This window comes from Protomyctophum parallelum (genome assembly GCF_964188405.1).
Source record: "Protomyctophum parallelum genome assembly, chromosome: 15".
In the NCBI taxonomy this organism is placed as follows: domain Eukaryota; kingdom Metazoa; phylum Chordata; class Actinopteri; order Myctophiformes; family Myctophidae; genus Protomyctophum; species Protomyctophum parallelum.
This window is the reverse complement of record NC_139710.1, coordinates 47,734,363-47,758,735: the sequence shown is the minus strand read 5'-3', so window position 1 is coordinate 47,758,735 and position 24,373 is coordinate 47,734,363. Positions and strand designations below refer to the sequence as shown.

Sequence of the window (24,373 nt, the reverse complement as noted above, 5' to 3'; positions counted from 1 at the left end):
AGTCTGTTCAAGACGTCAAAAGACAGGAAGTCTGTCCAAGTCTCTGCTAGCCAGCGGTGGTTTTTATGGGCATATTAAGCCCGATTCATACCTTGTTGTTGTTTGACGTGGTTGCTCCTGTTGAGCTTGTAGATCAGCTGTTTGTCTGAGTGCCACAACACGTGTGACAGAGCATAAATGAGGCATAAATGAGGCCTACCATGTACAAGACTGCCCTAAGCCTGTGAGATTGATTTTGGCTACAGCAACACTAATGACTACCTCGCTTGCTTGGTGCTTTCTTGAAACAATCAAGTGAATCTTGTTAAATTCAATGTCAGACATGTGCACATATCTGGCCCACACTGATTCAACATACACCATGAAACATAACGGTGAGCATGAGAGGAAACCTGTCACCTCACTTTCAGTCACTTTCCGATCTATTCAATTTAGAAATGTAATAAATATACAGATGACCGGCCTGGCTCTGTCTGCAGTGTTAACGCACTGCTGCCCGGCCACGTGATTATGAATCGCACCAACGTTCTAGGTTAGACCCGCCTTAACATGTGTCTGGTTGGCTCCTGGGCAAGCATAGTTTTACTGAGGTAAGGTTTAGCGTTAAGGTTAGGTTTAGGTATAGTTTTACTGAGGTTAGGATTAGGGTTAGGTTTAGGCATAGTTTTACTGTGGTTTAGGCATAGTTGCAAAAACGATAACTGTCAATCACAGTGGGGCTTTCCTAGAACTGCGTTGGGATCGATAATAACGCCTGCCGGCCGCCAACCCATGCTGTGATTCAGACTCCAAGTGAGTGACTGACTGCCTCGAACCGCTTCGGACTGCTGGTCGCAAATGATGCCTTTTGACCGATAATCTGCGTCCGTCTAGCCAGAGTGTTTTTTTTTGGGGGGGGGGAACTGGAACAGGCTGAAGTTAAGTGCGTCTGTCATTCGTACATCTGATTCTCTTGTTTACAGCCGAGTGTGTGTGTGCATGCGTGTATATGTGTGTTGGAGAACACCGGGACAGTGTCTCCTTATAAGGATTCCAGGACAGAGTGGGTGACCTAATACCCCTAGAGAGTGTCACATACCCTCTTGCCTGCCTGGGCCCTGACATCACTCCTATCCCCCCCCCCCCCCAACCTCTGTCTGTCTGTCCACCCATCCCAACACTCCCTCCCTCTCCCCTCTGCCATTTACTGTAGAGGGCATAAGAATTTATTTCAGCCCTAGAGCTAACTGTTGAAGTGCACCATTTTTTATGTTGTAACTAAGTAGCAATAATAGCCCACTGAGAATGTAAAGTTTTTCTGCTAAGGGATAGTCTTTCTTAATGTTTCACATGACCAAACTTGCCGTGAACGCAGAGCCTCGTCACCACCATAATGACTGGAAGAAAATAATCCCTCTCTCAGAGTTGTTTGAGCTGGGATTTATGTTGTCTGAAAGCTATGTTTCTGCACTGCTAAAGTGTGTTGTTATATTGATCTTCCTGCCTGCCCCCTGTCTCTCTTTGTATCACAGCTGCTATGCAGCGTTGGCCACCATGAGGAGAAGTTTGGGTTTACGTACGAAGAAATCATAATTTGGTAAGGCTTGTGGTGTCTACAACAGACCGTAATATGTGACATGCATGTAATCATATTGGATAGTGCTTCATTTTTCCATAATGGCTTCAGTTTTATTGTTCGGAAAAGCCGCGACACATTGTGAGCTTGTAGATCTGCAGTTTTTGTTGTGCGACACACCTGTGAGCAGCCAAGTAAAACATTTAGCCAGTGGATGTTTAGGATTTAAGACATTAAAGGCATTAGGCCGTTTTTAATGGGTTAATGTATAGCAACATGTGTTTCAGCAAACGTAGGATGTTTGTAGAACATTGGTTCAGAACAGCGGTTCTCAAAATAGATATACAAGCTCACGACACGTCACTTCAGGCCCGCTGCAAGCTTTTTAGACATTTTTGAAAACTCTTGGAAAGTGTGAAAGATTGTGAATAATTTTGTCTTCTGGGGGGTCCCTAGTCTCGCATGGCAAGACTGTTGCCTCTCGCAGTTTTCAAATGCTTCCGTCATACAGTCTGGAGCACGGAAGCTCTGATCATGAACTCATACATGCAGACGCATACATTTACCCTATGTAAATCGAAAGCATCTAAGCATATATATAGCTTGCTGCTTAACAGAAATGGAAATAAAATGTAAAGATAAGTAAGTAAATGACAAACAGATTACTCTTTCGGGAGGTATAGCATTCGGAGATTGTTTAATAGTTGTCTGGCTACGCAAGAATAGGTGGTCCCCAAACGAACAAATGTTTGAGAACTACTGCTTTAGAAAGCATTTTGTAGAATCGGCCTCAGGTCTTAATGGGTTAACATCTAATAGATGGGCTGATGGCAGATCTTTATAAGTGTGAGGTAAATGTCAAAGGGCTGATCAGATTGTGTGCTTTGTGTTCCTCCTAGCCTGCGGCTAGCTCTTCTGAATGAGGCCAAGGAGGTGCGTGCGGCGGGCCTGCGGGCACTGCGGTACATCATCAGAGACTCCTGCGTTCTGCAGAAAGTCCTCAGACTACGGGTGGACTACTTGATCGCCAGGTGAGCAACCACTCTCTGACCTAGAGCTCTTCATGGGTCCAAAGAAATGGTCCCAAACCCGTTCCGTGATTGCAGCGCATCGCACATGCACACGTGGTCACACATAGTAGTGCGGGTCTTCTCGGATTACACATAATTATAGACAGACCTGAAATACGAGTGATTATGATATGAATTTAGATATTTGTGTATTATGGAGTGGATCTGTGTGAACACGTACGTCTGTGTTTAACAGCCTTATAACGAGAATCTATCAATATAATGAACGGGTCAAGGTGAGCTGTCGCCAACAGAAGGTTATACTTTGATGTCGAACAGCGCATTAGTCTGCTGCCATTTGCTGTCAATAAGATCAAAGCAGCTGTTTTTAGGATAAATTGGCGAGATCAAGCAGCACTGCTTTTTGACTTTTGAATCGATTCAAACCTTACTGTGTTTGTACTTTCTTTTCCACTGTCATGAAGTGCACTCTGTTCCTGTGCAAGCAGCATAAACTCTTGGTCTAAAAGTATCAAACCATTAAAACATTTTAAACTGTGTCTCCCAGCTTTAGTCCTTATTTTTGGAAAACCTTTCACAATTCAAATGAAAATGATTCTGTTCCTCTGTTTGTCAATGGCGTTGTTTAGTTGTGATTGTGCTTGTGCCTCACTTGAGTCTGTTTAACGTGCTGTCATTTGACAGCAATATTAAAACAACGACTGCACAAAATTGTTGATGGCTGATGATTGCTGTCTTTGTTATTCAGGTGCATCGACATCCAACAAAGCAACGAGGGAGAGAGGACCCAGGCTCTGAGGCTGGTCAGAAAGGTACGTTGACTAAGGTTCAGAGTAAGATCGGATCGAATGTCTAGAGAAACCATGCAGTGTATTTAACGTTGTCTTGAAGAGAAGAGAAAATGCTCATGACAGCATTGTTCCGCACGTTTTCTTTAGCACTCTAGTGTTTAGTACTAGAGTCCAAGTCCTTTACATCAAATCCGTTTTTCCATCAATGTGGCATTGCAAGAGATAGACGGCTTACTGACGGCCTTCTAAAGAACACCAGTCGATCAGCCCAATTAATCACAGGTGTGTTCACTGTTGCACTGGAGCACTCAACATGCAGCAGCCACAGAGCACTGCCGCAGTCATATAACATGCTGTCAAAGCTCTTCTAGAGGAGCTTGACACCATTCTTGGCACATTCCCAGGAGATTTTATGTCCCTTAAACTCATTGGTGATCTCCCCCATATTTTTCACCACAGTAAACTCTACATTACTATTTTCTCAATATTAAGCAAGATATCCCATTCTATTCTTATTTTGACACTTCATTATTTTCTACTAATACAATTATTATTATTACTACTACTAGGACCCTTTGGGTGCTGGCCTACTTGAGTCCATGCATCGCAAACGATGCAAGTCGGTCCATTTATACTACTACAGTATCTGGCACAAATGTTAGCCAATCAGTGACTTATATTGGCTTAGCGGCACAAACCTGACGTGACGCTCCGCCATTCCGTGAAGCCGACAGTTTGGGTTGGCCCAATCAGGGAAGCAGCCAATCAGGTGATCCACCTGAACTGAAGCCGCACCCACAGCTGAAAATACGATAGAACGTTTCTGCCTCTTGCGTTGGTGACAGTGTGTGTGTACGCGTCCACCACCAGAGCACTGCGTTGGTGACGGTGTGTGTGTACGCGTCCACCACCAGATCACTGCGTTGGTGACAGTGTGTGTGTACGCGTCCACCACCAGAGCACTGCGTTGGTGACAGTGTGTGTGTACGCGTCCACCACCAGAGCACTGCGTTGGTGACAGTGTGTGTGTACGCGTCCACCACCAGAGCACTGCGTTGGTGACAGTGTGTGTGTACGCGTCCACCACCAGAGCACTGCGTTGGTGACAGTGTGTGTGTACAGTGTACACGTCCACCACCAGAGCACTGCGTTGGTGACAGTGTGTGTGTACGCGTCCACCACCAGAGCACTGCATTGGTGACAGTGTGTGTGTACGCGTCCACCACCAGAGCACTGCATTGGTGACAGTGTGTGTGTACACGTCCACCACCAGAGCACTGCGTTGGTGACAGTGTGTGTGTACGCGTCCACCACCAGAGCACTGCATTGGTGACAGTGTGTGTGTAGTATGTACACGTCCACCACCAGAGCACTGCATTGGTGACAGTGTGTGTGTAGTATGTACACGTCCACCACCAGAGCACTGCGTTGGTGACAGTGTGTGTGTACGCGTCCACCACCAGAGCACTGCGTTGGTGACAGTGTGTGTGTACGCGTCCACCACCAGAGCACTGCATTGGTGACAGTGTGTGTGTAGTATGTACACGTCCACCACCAGAGCACTGCGTTGGTGACAGTGTGTGTGTACGCGTCCACCACCAGAGCACTGCATTGGTGACAGTGTGTGTGTACACGTCCACCACCAGAGCACTGCGTTGGTGACAGTGTGTGTGTACACGTCCACCACCAGAGCACTGCATTGGTGACAGTGTGTGTGTGCACGTCCACCACCAGAGCACTGCGTTGGTGACAGTGTGTGTGTACACATCCACCACCAGAGCACTGCGTTGGTGACAGTGTGTGTGTACGCGTCCACGGGCTGGGATATTTATAGCTCCTTCTTCTGTAGTTTACTGTAAACTTTCTTCAATCTCTCACACGCACATTCACGCAAAAAAGGCAGCCAGGCTCTGGTTTCAGCAAATGACCGCAGGCAGTGATACATACAGTTACTGTACGTTCCATAAAAATATATAAGCTAAAATGATGTTTCCTCCCATTTCATCACTTCATATTTTAATGATATTGACGACACTTTTGCCTGTGAACGTTATAATGCAGTTGAATTGCATTGAAAATGACGTCCTGTTTGACGATTCACCTACATTGGTTTCCTCATGTCGCCTCTCTCCATAGATCATTACAGTCAATGCAATGCTGTTCCCCACATCCATCGCCAACTCCCTCATTGCTGTGGGAACCGACGGCTTGCAGGAGAGAGACCGCATGGTACGCGCTGCCATAGCCATCGTCTGTGAGCTAGGTGAGTATGAGTGGGTCTGTCCAACCGAGGTCGTGGATGAAAGGGAAGCTTTATTGTGACACGCTGTGGAAATTAGTCATTGGCCTCGCTGCGGTGCATTGAAAGAAGACACAAGATGCAGATAAAGAAACGCCACAGGTAACGACTGGGATGGAGCTAAAAAACCGACACCCGAAAAATAACAAGCTTATTGAGTACCCGGTATCAATAAGCTTTGGACTTATCAAGCCAGTTATCGAGCATAGCGGCCCATGACGTCCTGTTTAACCCATTCTGACCTGAGATCAGATTCATACGAGGTTTCCACTGGACATACACTGGTCTGATTAACCCATTCTGACCTGAGATCAGATTCTAAAAATGTCAGTCGTTCTTCGATTTTTCAAAAAATAGCAGACCTACAAGCTCGTATCGCGCCACTTGTAAAAGATACTGGTTCTGTTCACAATTTATTGTTGTCTCCCGTCTTTACACAAAATAATAGTCGGGGTCAGGGATGTTGCATTTGCAATTCGACAACATCGTCAGACAAAGAATTCAAACTATAGTTCGAACTATCGATAACCAGTAAGACTGGTAGTCTTTTAGGGCTGGCTCCATATATGCAGATCTAGGTGATGATCCAGTCTTCTCCATGTATGGCTATCCAGGGTTTGATGAGGTCAATGTGGTGATCTTCATATGTGGAGACGGACATATATGGAGCGTGTCACGAGGGGTGACGGAATGACTGACATGAAATGCAGGTGGTGTGACGGACTGACTGACTGACATGAAATGCACTTTGTCATAGTAAATGCACTTTGTCATAGTAAACTGCGACCTACGGTCACAATTAACTTGTACTATCAACTTTCAACTTAAAGGTGGAATGCCTGAAATGTATCAACTTGCGTTAACCTTTTTAATTCTGCTTTTGTCGACTAAAACTATGAAGATTTTTTTTCTTTTTCATCAACTACCTTTTTTCACTAATGAAAACTTCATAATAACCAATTAAAACTAAGACTAAATATATTCACAGAATTATGTCAATAAATAAAAACTAGACTCGATGGGGGGGGCTAGTGGAGAAGAGATCCAGTAGAGGAAAATCATTTTATATTTGGTTGAATGTAGGTGTCACAGACCGAAAATAGCTACAACATCTACAGGCTTACTAAAATATGTTAAGATTTTAGTCAACTAGATCTACAGTTGATTTAGTCGACCAGCCGTGATGCCATCGAAATGGCTGATCTTCACTTAGCTGCATGCCGAAAATAGCAGATCTATTTTTGGAGTTTGTAAATCGGCTATTTTCAGCCAATCAGCCACTTCGATGGCATCACGGCCAGCAGACTAAATAAACTGTAGATTTAGTTGACTAAAATCTTATGATATTTTCTAAAAGTCAAACATTTTAGTTGGCTAAAATACGATTATAACTAAACAGAATTGTATTCAAAAGACTGTGACTAAAACAAAATCAAAGTGTTGTGTCCAAATCAACACTGCCTCCGTCTGTGTTTAGCTCTGAAGAACCCAGAGGTGGTGGCCAAGCGGGGCGGCCTCAGCACCATCCTGAAGAGCGTCATCGACTGCCAGCTGAGTCGCATCAACGAGGCTCTGATCACCACCATCCTCCACCTCCTCAACCACCCGCGCACCCGGCAGTACGTGCGCGCCGACGTCGAACTAGAGGTGACCCCCCCCCCCACACACACACAGAGTTATGAACTATCTAATAAGAGGATTCAGGGGCACGGTGGCGGCACAGTCGGTATTGCTGTCGCCTCACAGCTGTCGCCTCACCCTGGCTTCCCGCTGGGGACGCTGTGGGTGCTGTGCTGGCAGCGTGTTCTCTCCTCCGCGTCATCAGTGCCCATACCTGAGGAGGGGTTGGCGAAAGTGCCTTTCTGCGTGGAGTTTGCATGTTTTCCCCGTGTCCCCTAGGGTAGGTACCCTCACAAAAACATCCAGTAATCCTGGTCTCTAAACTTACTCCCCCTGACCAGCCGGGGCATCTGATGGAGGGGAAAGGAACTGGTTGGAATAACGTGTTCCTTCCACGTGCAACGTCCAACCAGGGAAACTCCCCCTTGTCAGGTAGCCTCGGTCCCAGGCTTACTTATCTGCGAAAAGAAAAGCCTGGTCACAACCTAAGGCAGAGAAGCTATCGGCGGTTGTATCCTCCGGAACAGCCGTCAAATGTATTTCCCCCGGATACGATATTTTCCAGACCAATCACAACACTTGTTTCATTCGCGGAGAATGTAAACTGATTTGTAAAGCATCAACGATTTCACTTCCGCTAAAATCCCGCAACATCCGCTGATAGTCTTTTCAGCTTAGGTCTTGCCCAGGGTGCTTGTCAGGTGTAAAGGAGCGACTTGGACACATTCGATAATTGACACGGGTGAAAAATGGGTTACAAAATCGTGGGATAAAAAATAAGAGGATTCAGAGGAAGCTACTGTTCACAATTAAGCCGGGCTGGGAAGTCATTCCATTCGGGATTAGCAGCAGTAGGTTCCCTGTCTCTTTCCCATGGAGATTACAGCGATCAGTTACATCAGTCTTCTAAAGCCTCCCCCCCCCCCCCCCCCCTCTCTCCCTCCCTCTGCCTCCCCCTTCTCTCTCTCCCTCTGCCTCCCCCCTCTCTCTCTCTCTCTCTCTCTCCCTCTGCCGCCCCCCTCTCTCTCTCCCTCTGCCTCCCCCCTCTCTCTCTCTCTCTCTCCCTCTGCCGCCCCCCTCTCTCTCTCCCTCTGCCTCCCCCCTCTCTCTCTCCCTCTGCCTCCCCCTCTCTCTCTCCCTCTGCCGCCCCCCTCTCTCTCTCCCTCTGCCGCCCCCCTCTCTCTCTCCCTCTGCCTCCCCCCTCTCTCTCTCTCCCTCTGCCTCCCCCTCTCTCTCTCTCCCTCTTCCTCCCCCTCTCTCTTCCTCCGACACATCCTCTCTGTAAACGGATACCTGGAAGAAGAACAGTGGCACCTCATGTACAGTACTTGCAATCATAATAGCCACTCGGATGTCATGTAATATCTATAGTAGCTCAATTGTCTTGAAGCTTGTTTTGTTTGCTTGTTTTTTTTTGTGTGAAATATGGCTTTGTTGTCTTGGGTTTCTGATAAGGGAGTTGACTGAAAGAAAAAGTAAACCAAAGTTGTTTTTTATTTTTCTCCAAGATTCAGGATGTTTGTTACACACCTCAGTAACAGTAAAATTATTTCGTTTCGGTTCCTCTCTCAAAATTGTAGCAATGTGTGTATTTTTACATCAACTGTATTTTGTACTCATCCATCTGTTCTGCGTGTTCTTGTCTGCCTTCCCAGCAAATCCTTGCACCTTTCACAGACTTTCACTACCGGCACAACGCAGATACGGCTGAAGGGCAGCTCAAGTGAGTGTGACGTGCGTTTGTGCGTGTGTGTGTGTGTGTGTTGCAGTATAAACAAATAGAGTTTAGTGTTCTGAAAAGGCCATGTGTTTACTGTTTTCTCTGTTCCACTATTGGTAATATTATGTGTTGAACGAGCCGGGGAGTTCTTATAGTGTTTATGCTACGTGTACGGATGGGTTAGTGCGTGCCGTGCGTTAATGGGTTCATGTTTGTGTTGGTGTGTGTGTTCTCAGGGAAGACAGAGAGGCCCGTTTCTTGTCCAGTAGAATGGCCATAGTCGCAGCCTTCCGTTCTTGGTCTGGTAAGGATCCAGAGCCCCATGTTCTTTCCATGAGGATCACACTGGTTATATTGGGCCCATAGAGTGCAGAAGTCCTGACGTCACTCGCTCATCCCCTGGTTCATGGAAGTTTTTCTTTATGGAGAATAACATGGGGTCATCTTAAAATCGTGTCTCTGTATCGTTTACCTCGGTCATATTTGATGTTGTCTGTTTCTAGCGAAAACATAACTAATTCAGCAGCAGTAACATCAGCGTTTTCTCTCAGTCAGTTGATTCTTCAGATCCAGGATGAATTGTTTATTTTTCAAACACAGTTTTTACATGAGGCGATCTAAAATCCCCCTATGGGGATTACAATGCAAATAAAAAAGTACATGAACCCGTGGACTTAGCGCCCTCTACCGATATTAACGTCAGACTTCGGTGCTCTTGTACAAGTCACATTTGTAGGCGGCACTTGATTCTTGTTTGTTTCATGGTCTCTTGTATTGTTGTGTGGTTTATGAATGTCTGTCTTTCTTGTTGCAGGAATTGTCAACCTATGCAAGGCTGGGAATTCTGGAATCCAATCTTTAATTGGCTTACTCTGTGTACCAAATATGGAAGTTAGGGTGAGTATTGACACATCTGCATAGCACCAAATCTGTCTGTTAGGGACCAGGTGGATAACATCGTTTTCAAACAATTCTATGAACTAAGGAAGTGGATTAATTTATTATCATACAAAACCTTTCCCAAAGTCTGCCGTCAAAATGATGATTTAGGAGCTGGCTCTCTCATAGCACCAATACGGCTGCTGTAATTGCTTGTGTGTTTAGAATTATTCTATGGAAATTATTTAACTTCGATAAAATAGTATTCCACGGCACGCACGCAATTCCTTCAGCAACACATTAACAACATCAAAGCATTTAAACAAAATGTGTAGCTCAAAGGACCACAATAGTTGTATCCCATTTGACAGATATGTGCAAATTACAATCTGTCTATACAAATGTTAATCAATCAACCAGTCAATTAATCAATCAACCAAAAGCAGGATCCAGACTTAAGATTTTTGTTTCTTCTAGGATCGTTTAGGCATTTTCTTTTAATTATTTGTTTTATGCCACGATACAATATGTCTGTCTGATACGTGTTCTGATTCCTATACTGTATTTTGCCCTGCAGAAAGGCTTACTGGAGGTGTTATATGAGATATTCAGGCTTCCTCTGCCCATTGTAACTCAAGACTTCACAGAAGCACTTCTCAGTGTTGGTAAGAAGAAAAACAGTTCTATTGTATTTTCCATTATTTTCTGGACCTTTTCTTTTAGTTAAATTAGTCTATTTCTCTTCTGAATGTAAAAGGTATTGTAAGGCCCAAACCGCACCAATGCAACTCCTGGCAACAAAACGGTTTTAAGGACATGTCACACCAATGCAACTCCTTGCAACTGCCATTGGGGATAATGGTTTCATGCAACTACTCGTAGTTTGGAAAATAGGTATTGTAGACTACTCTAAACAAGACATAGCTGTGTCTCCCCTGTCCAATGTTTAGCTATTGTTACTCAGTTACTATGTGCACAGTTTGTGAACAAATCATAATGCGGTCTTTAGTGGTGAAACCACACTGTAAAGGCTGATGAGGTTTGTGTGTATTACTTAGTAATTAGTTTTCCTTTTCTTTGTCACATTGGTTTCTGATGAGATAAATGATGATAATTATCAACTGAACCATGTTATGTGTCCTTCAGACCCCAGCAGGTTTCAGGACAGTTGGAGGCTATCTGATGGCTTTGTTGCTGCTGAGGCCAAAGTCATCCTGCCCCATCGGGCCCGCTCCAGGTTAGATGTTAAAAACACAACATGCTTCGTTCGCGTCACGTTTTGACTCGAGCTCCCAGATCTGCTACTTTTAATTAAACGGTTAAAATATTAACGTTTCTGAAGAGAAATAAAGTTTCTTAGATGGATGTAGTAATGGCAATTTTGGGTTCCTGATTTTCTTTTGGGGAAGTGAAAGTCTTTGTTGGCAGGCAATGAGTTTTACGAAAAAACACAAAGTTAAAATATGGAGATATATGCCGGTTTATGCCCGACAGCAGATACATACATTATAGATGTATTAATCTCAGTGTTTTGCCATTCAGACCTGATCTGATGGACAACTACCTGGCTCTGGTCCTGTCGGCCTTCATCTCCAGTGGACTGTTAGAGGTGAGGAGAGATCAAGAGAAACAGCGTTGAGCCTAATGCTGTTGGATATGACTTGAGCTAATATTTAAGCACCAAATGTCAATATTCTGTATGACCAATGCTGTTTTCTCAGAATGTAGTTACACAAATGAACAATATATACTGTCATGGTAAGCTTCTCTTTTGCATACTGAAATCATACTGCTGTTAAAGAGGAAAGCAACAGGACAGTGATGGAAAGGAGAAAATGTGTTCCCCTACAATACATTGTTGAAATATTCGAGAACAAAAATATATAATGGCTTGCTGGAGTTTCAAAAGAAATGTCTGTGGGCCTGCTCTTATAATTTATTTGTTCATGCATTCTTCACTCTGCATTATTTTTTATTACATTTATATGTGATAGTTCTGTTATAAATATGAGAGTTTCACGTTTACTTTGGCAGGGTCTTGTCGAGGTCATCACCAGCAGTGATGAGCAGCTTGCTGTGAGAGCCACTATCCTCTTGGGAGAGCTACTACACATGGTAGCGTATATCCGTGACACATTTCATCATTTGACATAAAAAAAGGGTTAAATTCTACTATCACACTTCCTGTACGTTGCCTCTAATAAGAACACCAGCTTGGAACACCTGAATGTTAATGATGCCTGTTTGCTTGTCTTTCCCTATGCCCTCCTTTTTTCTTGTTTAGGCAAACACCATCCTTCCTCATTCCCATAGCCATCACCTGCACTGCCTTCCTACCCTCATCAACATGGCGGCCTCCTTTGACATCCCCCAGGAGAAGCGACTGTGAGTGCACCTACACGCATACACTTGGAGAAACTGAAGGGCCGTGTGGAGAAACTGAAGGGCCGTGTGTGTGCGTGCGTGCGTGCGTGCGCACGCAAGCCTTGTGACAACACAGCAATGTGTGGCGAGTTAATTGGCATAATGACTAAATTGGGTTAAAGCGGTAAAAATAATTAGTACGAGAATTTGAGATAAAATCCTTGAGAAAGTCAAGTTGACACCTTTTCTTTTTCTAACGCACAACCCAAACTAACCGAACTTACACAGAAACATTGTTTGTGTTGAGGACATCGATGTAATCCAAATGCATTCTTTAGAATTCTCTCACATTGTGTTAAATGTGCCTTAATGTCCTTTCCCGCCCCCTGAAGAGATGTTGTTCCCTCTCCCTCCCATGAATTGCATTCGTATCGACCCAAAATATAATCTGCATGAGTGAGAGTTTTCCACATCAAAAAAAGACTTGATGTTCATCCAAGGCTTCTATACACATAAACTGTCAAAGAGTACACACATTTCACACACACACACACACACACACACACACACACACACACACACTTGAGCATACACAAACATCCCCCATGTTTACCGTTGTGTGTTTTTTCCAGTCGGGCGAGTGCAGCAGTCAACCATCTGAAGCGCTTTCACGAGAAGAAGAGACGTGGGCTGAAGCCACACAGCCTCTACCTGGACCACATTGTCCGCAAGTCGGCGTCGGTGCACGGCCGCAGCAGAGAGTCGCACTCGCGCTCGCACAGGGACATCTATGTCATTAAGGTACAACACGGAAAACAATACAATATGATAATGATATGGTACTTTATTGTCAGTTCACACTGAACTTTGTCTAGCGACCCAGCAGCCATGTATGCAGAACACATATACACACATTTGACATAGCACAAAGAACAAAACAATATCACATACAATACATACATAAAGACATGAAGACAGGAGCAATGTTCACCACTCAGCCTACCCCTGGCTACAACTCCTGATTAAGCCTCAAAGTCGACTGGTGGTGGACAAAGGACCTCTTTAGTCTGACCTTATTGTATGCTGGGACATCATTATCTCCTTCCTGAAGGTAGAAACCTATATTCTCCATACAACAAATGGCTAGTGTTTGAGATGATATTCCTTGCCAACTCATATGTGGATGTATATAGCCTCTGAAGTGGTTGTCCAACAATCTTTGAACAAATGTTCAGTTGTTGCAGCAGTAGTGACTTCAGGGCTGCGGACAAACATCCATACCAGGTGGTACTACAGTACTGAAGATCACTCATAATAACAGAAGTGAAGAACAAAAGAAGAATCTTTGACTTAAGAATACCAATGACTTGTTGGCATTACAAATCCTGTCAATTAACATGCATCTCAATGGGTGAGAAGGAGAGCTTGCCATCGCAGAGTAGAGTGGGTGGGGATTAGCGAAGGGCTAATTAGGGCTGTCACTATACACATTTAAGTTGACGATTAATTGTCACACAAATAATTGCCATTAACGATTTATTTGTGTATGTTTTTTTTTTATTGAACATTGGAACGTTAAAATTTGTATTTCTGTTTGCCTTTTAGGCTTTGTAATCACAAATTGCACAAGCCAGATTAAATATTCAAAGAAATCACTGACACATTTAATATTTTTGTATATATATTTTTTCTTTCCAAAAAAGGGTTAGTATTATAATAGCGGTATAATAGTGGAAATACAGTAGTTGATCTCAACATCTCAAAATAATTGCGATTAGACTATTATGTAATAATTGTGACGGGCCTAAACCCCAGTGGGGATGGCATAAATGCAGGTGCTTGTGTCCGTGTTTGATAGGACACAGAGGAAGCACTGATGATGAACCTGAGAGACAGTCACATTCTCAACCACAAGCAGAACCTGGAATGGAACTGGGTTCTGATCGCCACCATCCTCAAGGTAAAGACGATCTGTGCCAAGAACATAAAGCACACATGCATTTTAATTAAACATTTCTGCTAATGATTCATACATCTCTCCTAGTGGCCCAATGTAAACCTCAGGAACAACAAAGATGAACAGATGCACAAGTAAGATCCCTTCATTCACTCCGAAACGCCTTAACCATTAGAACGGCATGAAAACAACTTCAGGTATGAGTGTAACTGCTGTCTGTCCTGAAACGTGTGTGTGTGTGTGTGTGTGTGTGTGTGTGTGTGTGTGTGTGTGTGTGTGTGTGTGTGTGTGTGTGTGTGTGTGTGTGTGTGTGTGTGTGTGTGTGTGTGTGTGTGTGTGTGTGTGTGTGTGTGTGTGCAGGTTCGTGCGCAGGTTGCTGTACTTCTACAAGCCCAGCAGTAAGCTGTATGCAGGGCTGGAGCTGGACCACCCAAAGGCCAGGCAGCTCACCGTGGCTGGCTGTCAGTTTGTGGAGTTCCTGATGGACTCGGACGAGGTTAGAGGAGGACACATGTAGAGCCAACACCACACCTCTTATGCCTGATTTAAGCCATTTTACACGAGACGACGGTGTGCTTTACCGTCATTAATGGAAATGGAAAGGAATGAGCCGATATAGGCGAGTTCCGTAAGCAGCGCAGAACACCATCTATTACACCCTCGAGTGTAATATTGAGATTATACATCAGTTACCCTTAAAAACACACACGTTCGTTGATGCAATTTCATTAAAACTAAGATATTTGCTAAAAAAAATCATATTTTCTTTTAATGACAGATGTGGCCAGTGGCCACTATGACCACAAATGTGAAGATTGCTATCCTAGCAACCCAGTCAGCTCCGCTCTGGGAGAACGGCATCTGATTTTCATGTTTTGATTAGGCGTCCAATCAGACCAATTAACCAATCAGATTACTTCCTCGAAACGACCTGTATAATTATCCTTGATTGCATGCCGTGTCACACAACCATGTACGAATGAGACCTTACTTGCACACACGCATTCAGATTTTGGTGGATCCTTTGAGCTTTCTTCTCTTTATAAACACTTTTGGTTTCTTACGTTTTCTTTTTAATATTATTTCAAAACATTTAGAAAAAAACATTCCCAAAAAAACAAACATTTTCATGAATTAAAACTAAATTCAATGATCCCCCCCCCCCCCCCAGTAATTTCATGAAGAAAATCTAAGAAATTCCATAAATTTGAAAATGAATGTTTAAAAAGTAGTAAAGCGACGTGTTGTGAGCTTGCAAACATCTTAATATAATCTCTATTTTTGCGCCTTGAGCTAAACGTGCTAACTCATACATCTGACTCTTTGCATGTCTCTCCCCCTTTCTCTCCTACATCTATTGTCGTCTCTTGTCCATTGTCTTTCTCTCCACCAGGATGGCCAAGGCTACCTGGAGGACCTGGTGAGGGACATGGTGTCGTGGCTGTCCTCGTCCTCTGGGCTGAAGCCGGAGCGCTCTCTCCAGAGCAACGGCCTGCTCACCACGCTCAGCCAACACTACTTCCTCTTCCTGGGGACTCTCTCGGCACACCCGCACGGGGTCAAACTGCTGGAGAAATGCGGCCTGTTCCAATGGTAAGTTGTTTACCGACGCAGTCGCAGAAAAACAATAATGTCGGCTGGATTTAATCGTGGGTTTGAGAGCACTAGCGAGTCCACTATTGTTATCGTAATTATTCCCGGAGCCGTTTTCCCTCTGGGCTGTGACGTCATGTGGATCAACCAATAGGATGACAGAGAGAGTGGGGGGGGGCTGTGAGTGTGTGTCAATAGTAGAGAGCTACTCGAGCCCACACTGTTTCTTCAGGAACAGTATTTTCTAGTTAGTTAATGAAACCAGTTTTGATTAATTTGCCATTTCTCAGTTTAAAGTGTGTTAATAATCACTAGTGTAGTGAATACCACTTCCACATAGCATAGTGTTGTTTTGATGTGTTTAAGTTTACGTACTGGCAATTTCTCCTTTAAGTAAATGCATTTGGATTCTGTCACGAAGACAAGAAAACATTAATTCAATTGATCAGTATTATTGATAATATAATCTTTTATACATTAGTGTCCGACCGTACATTACATTAAAAAAGTTGCAAGATATTTTACTGAGGAGCAGCAGTTTCTGGCGTTGCCTGTCATTACTGGATGGATGGATGGATGGATGGATGGATGGATGGATGGATGGATGGATGGATGGATGGATGGATGGATTGATTGATTGATTGATTGAATAGTTTACAAGTCAATATTTTGGGCCCGAACCGGCTCGGTTCTCGGGTAGACCTGTGCTACCCTCTAACTCAGTGGTTCCTAGGTTGCCTTCTAGGGGGTGCGCGACAAGAAAAGGCTAATGGTGGTGCTATGGTTTTATTTTAAATATAACATATTATGCCAACATATGGCAAGTATATGCAGAATATAGCCTATGCTGCATATATGCCATATCCAGGTTCATATATGTGGATAAATAGGAAATATATGTGTGTATATAGATTATGCAATTTATATTTCCATGTGGGGGATGCATCAGCTAGGTCGGGACGTAACGGGGGATGCATGACCAAATAGGTTTGGGAACCGCTGACTTACTCCCAGTCACAGTAGTAGCTTGATGTTCCGCTGTGCGTCTCTCTGTGTTCTTCTCGGTGCAGCTTGCTGAACCTGAGCTCAGTGAAGAACCAGGATGCCGTGCTGAAGCTGGCCGTGTCCACACTGGACTACAGCAGAGACGGCCTCGCCAGAGTCATCCTCTCCAAGATCCTCACTGCTGCTACTGATGTAATAGAGACACGCACGCGCGCACACACACACACACACACACACACACACACACACACACGCCTGCAAAAGTACCACCATGATCTCATCAACCACTTAAGCCCTATTTTCCAAAATAGCTAAAATAGCCAATCTGCAGTCTCACAATGTGAGCCTGTAGATCAGCTGTTTGTTGTTGTTGTTGTTGTTGCTGCCTAAAGCCTAATCGGTGTGGCTCAAACGTTTTCACGTCAAGGACCCCCAAAATTATATGGATTTGGCCGTGGTCACTCCTCATCTCAAAATATTTTGTTCCAGAGGTTACCCCCAGATAAAGATTTGAGTAAAACAAAATCGCTGACACGCTGTGAGGTTGCATATCTGCTATTTTTGAATAGCCAAAGTATAAAATAATGGTTAAAGTCGTTTAAATCTAAAATTAATAAATTACACAGACGCTTTCCCGGTTTGAACGAGTTTACGACAACAATAATGTAACAGCATTATTATTCTTTTCCTCCCTCCCTAGATATGCAGACTGTACGCCACCAAGCACCTGCGCGTGTTGCTGCGTGCCGGCGTGGAGTTCTTCAGTAGCTGGGGCATGGAGCTGCTGGTCACCCAGCTCCATGACCACAGCAAGGCTGTGTCCATGGAGGCTCTGGACATACTGGACGAGGCCTGCGAGGACAAGGTCCATATTCCATTATATCCAATATTGTGTTCACTTGTTACTGAATTAGGCTCAGTAGCCATGTAGAAGAGAAATCTATCAATGCAATCAACACACAGTCTTTTTAAGACTATAGGGCAGGTGTTGTTTGAGGGGCGCGCCGCTAGCCTGTCCAGCTCCGTGTAAACAAACACAAACATTGAAGACAAAAGTGAGGACGCAAATTGAGATTGGCCAGAATAAGATGATGATAAGAGCGCCCCACACTTCACACGGTGTGATATTTTTTTTAATAAATTACATTCCTATTAGACCAAGGTACATAAATATGGAGAGACATGTTGATAACACTTTGTTATAGTGCCCAGTTGTACTACCTGGCTTTTACTATTTTATTTGATAAAAGATGAATTTCACAAAAAATATTATACATAATCATGTAAATCAGATATAATATGTGCTTATATCTGTCCAGCGCTTATATCTGTCCAGTCGGATTGACCCTATAGCCTCCTCCTATAGCCATGATGCCGTAATAATGAGTGCGTGTTTAGTATTTCCAGATGGAGGGGGAAAATAATTTGTCACACACAGTCATAACCCTACACTAGTGAGTTTTGTGACGTTGGCGTGTACGCTGGTTGACGACAGAGTCCTTGGTGTGACCGGTTGTTTTTAATGTGTTGATGGTGGCGTTTCCTATCGTGGCTTGTCGCCACGGTCTGGTCTGACCCTGTTTGTTTTTCTCTGCCGTTGCTCTTCAGGCCAACCTCCACGCTCTGATCCAGCTCAAACCGGCTCTGTCCCACCTGGGAGACAAGGGCCTGCTGCTGCTCCTCAGGTTGGTCTGCATCAGGGGGTTTTCAACCCTTTTCATTTCCAGGTCCATTATGTTACTGGGCAGCAGTTGAGACGAACAACCATCTAAGTCCATAATTTATTCTGACCCTTCCTCGAAAAGGCGTTTTCTATCCCGATCCCTTATCCATCCATGATTTATACATTATGGATTAATTAGTATGGACTTATATGGTTATTCGTCTCAACTTCTCATTGATGAGATCTCTCAGACCCAACACATAGAATAGTTCATTATTTTGTTGTCGACAGATAGGATTTTGTCCACAATTCCATGCTGTATTGATGTGGTACCATAGGAGAGATTACAGGCATTGATCAAAAGAACAATTATTCTACATTCTCTAATTGTGTAAAGGGTCCATTTGGTTTAATTTTACACTGGACGGGTCCCCCCCAAAAAAGCAAACTGGGAGTTATTTTAGCATTGAGAGATCCTTCACATTATGCAATGTACAGTACAATTTACAATTTACAATTTAGGCATTTAGCAGACGCTCTTAATCCAGAGCGACTTACATTTAAGCAAGAACAAAACATGGGAATACATCACATAAGAGCATTTATCATGAAACATGCGTAAGCTAAGAAAGTAACAGTATATACAACAGGACGAGTGCTGGAGCATACGGGTCATCTTATTGCTTAGAACGTAAGCGTGTTCCTGGCATAGATTGGGTTAAAAACCATACATCAGTAAGGATCATTGCTGATGTTTTGACAGAACAGTGTCTTCTTTATTCTGAAAAAGGCTCTCTGCTGTCGAAATGTCAGTAATTATCTTTGGGCCTATTTAAAGGATTTTAACGTGACCCGTCTGCTCCAGATCTCTACTTTTTGATGCCGCTTTGGTCCCTGCAGTTTTGGTCCCCATCTTGAAAGCCCTGGCCTGGCTTCATCCTTATAATGGCTCTCAAGATTAAATAATTCTGCCTTTACATGGCCCACCTTTTCAAAGCACACATTATCTGCGTTAACTACATGTACTGTATAGTTTCTTAGATCACTCCTTTTTGCATAATGAATGTCATAATGTCTCCAGATGCGCTGACACCTCTGTGAATGTTTTCCCTGCTGTTTAGGTTCCTGTCTATTCCCAAGGGTTTCTCCTACCTCAACGAGAGGGGTTATGTCAGCAAGCAGCTGGACAAATGGCAAAAGGTACAGCATATGATAATAATAATAATATTGCGACCATAGGTCGCATGTCACGGATTACTGAAAACCTGCAAAACCTGTCAGTCCGATGTTCCGTCCATCGTTCCATCCGGCACGCCACCATATATGGCCGTCAGTCCCTCACACCTCGTGACACGTCACGCCACCATATATGGCCGTCAGTCCCTCACACCTCGTGACACGTCACGCCACCATATATGGCCGTCAGTCCATCATGCCGCTGACCAGCAACTCTATCTGACGTCCATCTCCATCTGACCTCAAACCCTTAGATCGCCATATATGGAGCTGACCTGTTCTGACATTCCATAATTGATCCTCCCCACCCGTCCTTCCTCTTCGATGTCTCCCTTTTGACTGATACCTTTCCATTCAAACTCTAGACGCTCCCGGCAGCCGGCGTAAACTAGAGTTCTCAACAGGTCCGAAAATTAAGGTCCGACCATCCTTAGATCTCCATATATGTGGCCAGACCTTATCCTCAAGACACTACCCCCGCTGCCACCCTTAGATCTCAATATATGGAGCTGACCTGTTCTGACATTACATATGTTGATCTGACTCCCCCATGCCAAAGCGCCAGCACTCACCCAGCAGTCTGCCGTCACCCAGGCAGATGCATGCATGTTTAGGGCGAGGTTGCGTCTTGCTATCGGGGCATCTTACTGGATATTATTATTTATTTAGACAGGACATTGTAGAGAAAGGGAGATAAAGACAGGGCGGATTGTCCAACCAGACTCGACTTGTGTACATTGTTATTATATGGACATTGGACAACACATTATCCGGTTGGCTACCGGTGTAAGAGGTAGTTTTCTCTCATCCTGACGACTTTTGGATTGCAGGAATATAACCTGAAGTATGTGGACCTGATAGAGGAACAGCTAAATGAAGCACTAACGACGTACCGCAAACCTGTTGACGGAGACAACTATGTCAGACGCAGCAACCAAAGGTGAGCTGGACTGTAGTGAAAACCATTAGTCGTCAACTGGACAGGTTTTACTTGGGTGTAGCTAAGTTTATTTATCAGTATTTCTGCTGCCCTGTTTCAAAGATACTATACAAATGATGTTAGACAAATTACCGGTAAACAAGGTTTATTATTGTCATTGTTGTTGTCTTTATTGGTGATACTGTTTCTGATATCTCTTGTTGTTCTTAGGTTACAAAGACCAAATGTCTATCTTCCTGTGCACTTGTATGGTCAGCTCGTCCATGACAAGACAGGCTGCCATCTACTGGAGGCTCAGGTAATTGCTTTGGGCTAATTTCACACAGCTACTGTACAAAGCAGCACTAATTAATAATAATAATACTACATTGTATTTGTTACGGTACTCGTTAGTTAGCAGTTAATTATTTAGATTGTTAGTTCATTAGTTACTTTATTGATACAATTGTGTAAAACATTGGGGCCAAACAATAATCGGAAACTTATAAAAAGGTTAAAAGAACAAAACAAAAACTGACTGATTGTTTTGTGTCGAGCTTCCCTGCACAGCACAGCTCAAAGCATTCTAGAGGGTGTGGGCCCGGCCATCACAAGGGCTGGGATAGGGCTTGCTTGTGGAGGTGTGACTGTCTTGTCTTCTTTTGTGTTGTGTTGTGTCACATCCAGAGCGTGGTTCCTGACCTCAGCTATACGGTTCGCTCCCCGATGCTGGACACCTGGGAGGGAATCAAACAACTGAAGGCTGCACTTTGGGCCCTGGTCAGTAGCGTCACCAATTGTGTTCTCACATGACACGTCGGGTAATGGGTCTTTCTAGATGAGCAAAGGGCTTTAAAGGGCGTCTCTCTCTCTTCATTCTCGCAGGGTAACATCGGCTCTTCGAACTGGGGTCTGAATCTCCTCCAGGAGGAGAACGTGATTCCTGACATCCTGGCGCTGGCGCAGCACTGCGACGTGTTGTCCTTACGAGGGTAAGATCTCTCTGCTCTGTCTCTCTGGAATTTAGGGAAGTCGGTTCACAATGTTTCATGGCCTAGTTATTAATCAACTCTCACACTATTGGTGAGAACTTTTTGGTGAGATATTCTGGAAAAACATTGTATTGTACTATTTTTCTTAGTTGAGCACTGTTAAATCAGTAATTTCTCGAGTTCATTTGACTTAAGAGTTTGAAGTTTGTACGTATGATCACTTGTTTCCTGTCCTCTCCAGGACGTGTGTGTACGTGCTGGGCGTGATCGCGAAGACGCGGCAGGGCTCTGAGGTGTTGAAACAGTATGGCTGGGACGCGGTCAGGCACAGTCGCAGGACGCTGTGGCCTGTCACTCCGGACGAGGTGGACACGCAGCTGGTCTCCGAGCTCTCCTCCGTACCGAGCACGCTCAGCCTGAACTCGGAGTCCACCAGCTCCCGACACAACAGCGAGAGCGAGTCTCAGCCCAGTGAGTAGGACCGGGGGTTCATCACCATGTGGACATTCAAGTCAAGATTAAGTTTTTTTTCCACGGACATACTAATATTACCAGAAACTTAGCTAGCCCTAAATGTATACTACTAGTGTTGTGGTTCTCAAAGTGGGTTGAGCGACCTTCGGGGTTGCCTGAAGGTGGTCCAAATGAACCATTACAGGTCTCTCACTCTGAGAGTGTACAACTACAAATGGGTCTATTTGGTTCCGATTGTGCACACTCCGATTTATGGGGGTCCTTGAAAATAAAAGGTTTTAGAACCACTGGACTTCTAATGTGCCATAGTGTCATAGTGAATCAGTGTCATACATATTCTGAAGAAAAACCTGGAGACTGACATTCAGTAATTGGGTATTATGATAAAAATAAGAGACTGTCTCAGGTTCATCATATTATGTGGATCCTCTTCTAACGGCTATTGGAAGGGCTGCAACTATACATTATTATACATTATTTTCTTAGTGATTCATCAATTGATTAAGTTTCAGAGAATTGAAAAGCGTGTTTTTTCATAACTTGCGAATCAATGAGAAAATTATCAAATTGATTAGTATGATTAATCAGCCGATCTAGAAGCAATTGCAGTTTTATTGTGAGCTTGTAGATCTGCTAATTTTAGTGTTTCGATTATTGCACCCCTCTAACTACGTTTTAACTGTCACACACTCCATGTGTCCTCAGGTATGTACATCCTGGACGATGACAAATGTGACATCCTGGACCAGTCGGACGACACTGGCCACTATCGCTCCAAGCCCATAAAGGACCGCAGCCCGTTCACCATCCTCGCCTCCACGCGCTTTGTGCGCAACCGCTTCCTCAACTCCCTGTCGCTCCCTAGCAAGAAGCTGCGCTCCACCAGCGACCCCAAGACTCCGACTGGTTCGCGCACCCCGACGGAGCTCAAGACGGGGGGCATGCGGCGGAACAGGACGGTGACGGAGCCCTCCATCTACTGCTCGAGCCAGGGGGACGTCTTCACCCCTGTGTTCAACGGCAGGGGCATGCCCAAGAGTCCCACCGTCAGCCTGGAGACGTCGTTCGTGGGGACCAGAGACAGCTCCGAGGAGCAGCTGGCCGAGGGGCGCCTGACCCCAGGTGGGGGCCTGGTGTCGGATGGCCTGGCGCTCGGGGTTCTGGGAGGGAACGGGACCACCGAGACCCCCAACGGCCGCGAGAGAGAACAGAGCAGCCGAGAGCGTCTTGCCGGCGGGGACGGCGGCTCTTCGACGGGGAACGGGGGCGGCGGTGGGGTGGGAGGGGGCGGCGGGGTGGGGGGAGGGGGCGGGACTCAGTTCAAGAGCCGCAGTCAGAGCTTTAACACGGACACCACCACCAGCGGGATCAGCTCCATGAGCTCCAGCCCCTCCCGGGAGACGGTGGGAAACCCCGAGCACGCCGAGCCCGAGCCCGACTCCTCGGACTGCGTGAGCCTCAACACCGTTGTGTCGGCCGGCACCGTCAAGACGCTCTCCTCGCTCGCCACACCGCAGGCGCACGCCAACCACCTGCCCAAGTCCAACTCGGTCTCCCTGGTGCCACCGGGCTCCTCGCACACCCTCCCACGGCGGGCGCAGTCCCTCAAGTCGCCCTCGGTGACCACCATCAAGAGCCTGGCCGACTGCAGCTTCATGTACACCAGCCCGCGTGACGCGCTGGGCTACGCCACGCTCCGGCGGCTCCAGCAGCAGAGGATACACCCCTCGCTGTCGCACAGCGAGGCGCTGGCGTCGCCCGCCAAGGACGTGCTCTTCACGGACACCATCACCATGAAGACCGGCAGCCTGGACTCCAGGCTAACGCCACGCAGGTATGGGCCTGTCAACATTACACATTTTTGGTTGAGGATTAATTGTCACACGAAATAATTGCAATTGGAAATTGCATTATGAATAGAAATTACATTTCTGTTACTAATCTAACTTCCATATGGTAATGTGTTTCAGAGAGAAACTGGATAGGCAGGCAGGATATAGCCTCGGTACCCAGGCTTTTATTTTCTCAACCAAATTTTGGTTGGCAAATGCTGAAGTGCAACCGAGCGCTCAATATTAAAGCCCAGCTGCACGGGGTTTCCTCGTCATAAATCCACAGGTCCGCCTGCAGTTCACTTTCTAACTAGTAGGGCAGAGTGCTTCAACATTGGAGAGCCTCTCTGGGAGCTTGGGGGAAACTAGACACATTTCCTGGTCTAGGAGTGGGAGTGAACTACAGTGCAGAGGGGCGTCGCTCCAAATTTGGTGACGTCAGT

At 45.1% G+C, this 24,373-nt stretch overlaps 1 protein-coding gene across 1 annotated transcript in view; it reads left to right on the top strand.

Moving 5' to 3' along the window:
* LOC310872628 (rapamycin-insensitive companion of mTOR-like) overlaps window positions 1–24,373 on the top strand; it is a 46,844-nt gene that overhangs the window by 6,897 nt on the left and 15,574 nt on the right. Inside the window, exons 4-31 of the mRNA XM_083784665.1 lie at window positions 1,512–1,576; window positions 2,455–2,586; window positions 3,335–3,398; window positions 5,514–5,640; window positions 7,154–7,323; window positions 8,952–9,019; window positions 9,253–9,320; window positions 9,831–9,913; window positions 10,473–10,560; window positions 11,042–11,132; window positions 11,438–11,504; window positions 11,930–12,010; window positions 12,180–12,280; window positions 12,892–13,060; window positions 14,118–14,219; window positions 14,304–14,350; window positions 14,577–14,712; window positions 15,610–15,809; window positions 16,880–17,006; window positions 17,515–17,679; window positions 18,423–18,499; window positions 19,599–19,677; window positions 20,544–20,653; window positions 20,864–20,951; window positions 21,320–21,412; window positions 21,518–21,624; window positions 21,866–22,095; window positions 22,804–23,932. Of these exons, the coding sequence (XP_083640791.1) occupies window positions 1,512–1,576; window positions 2,455–2,586; window positions 3,335–3,398; window positions 5,514–5,640; window positions 7,154–7,323; window positions 8,952–9,019; window positions 9,253–9,320; window positions 9,831–9,913; window positions 10,473–10,560; window positions 11,042–11,132; window positions 11,438–11,504; window positions 11,930–12,010; window positions 12,180–12,280; window positions 12,892–13,060; window positions 14,118–14,219; window positions 14,304–14,350; window positions 14,577–14,712; window positions 15,610–15,809; window positions 16,880–17,006; window positions 17,515–17,679; window positions 18,423–18,499; window positions 19,599–19,677; window positions 20,544–20,653; window positions 20,864–20,951; window positions 21,320–21,412; window positions 21,518–21,624; window positions 21,866–22,095; window positions 22,804–23,932 (4,064 nt within the window). The remainder of the gene's footprint in view (window positions 1–1,511; window positions 1,577–2,454; window positions 2,587–3,334; window positions 3,399–5,513; window positions 5,641–7,153; window positions 7,324–8,951; window positions 9,020–9,252; window positions 9,321–9,830; window positions 9,914–10,472; window positions 10,561–11,041; window positions 11,133–11,437; window positions 11,505–11,929; window positions 12,011–12,179; window positions 12,281–12,891; window positions 13,061–14,117; window positions 14,220–14,303; window positions 14,351–14,576; window positions 14,713–15,609; window positions 15,810–16,879; window positions 17,007–17,514; window positions 17,680–18,422; window positions 18,500–19,598; window positions 19,678–20,543; window positions 20,654–20,863; window positions 20,952–21,319; window positions 21,413–21,517; window positions 21,625–21,865; window positions 22,096–22,803; window positions 23,933–24,373) is intronic.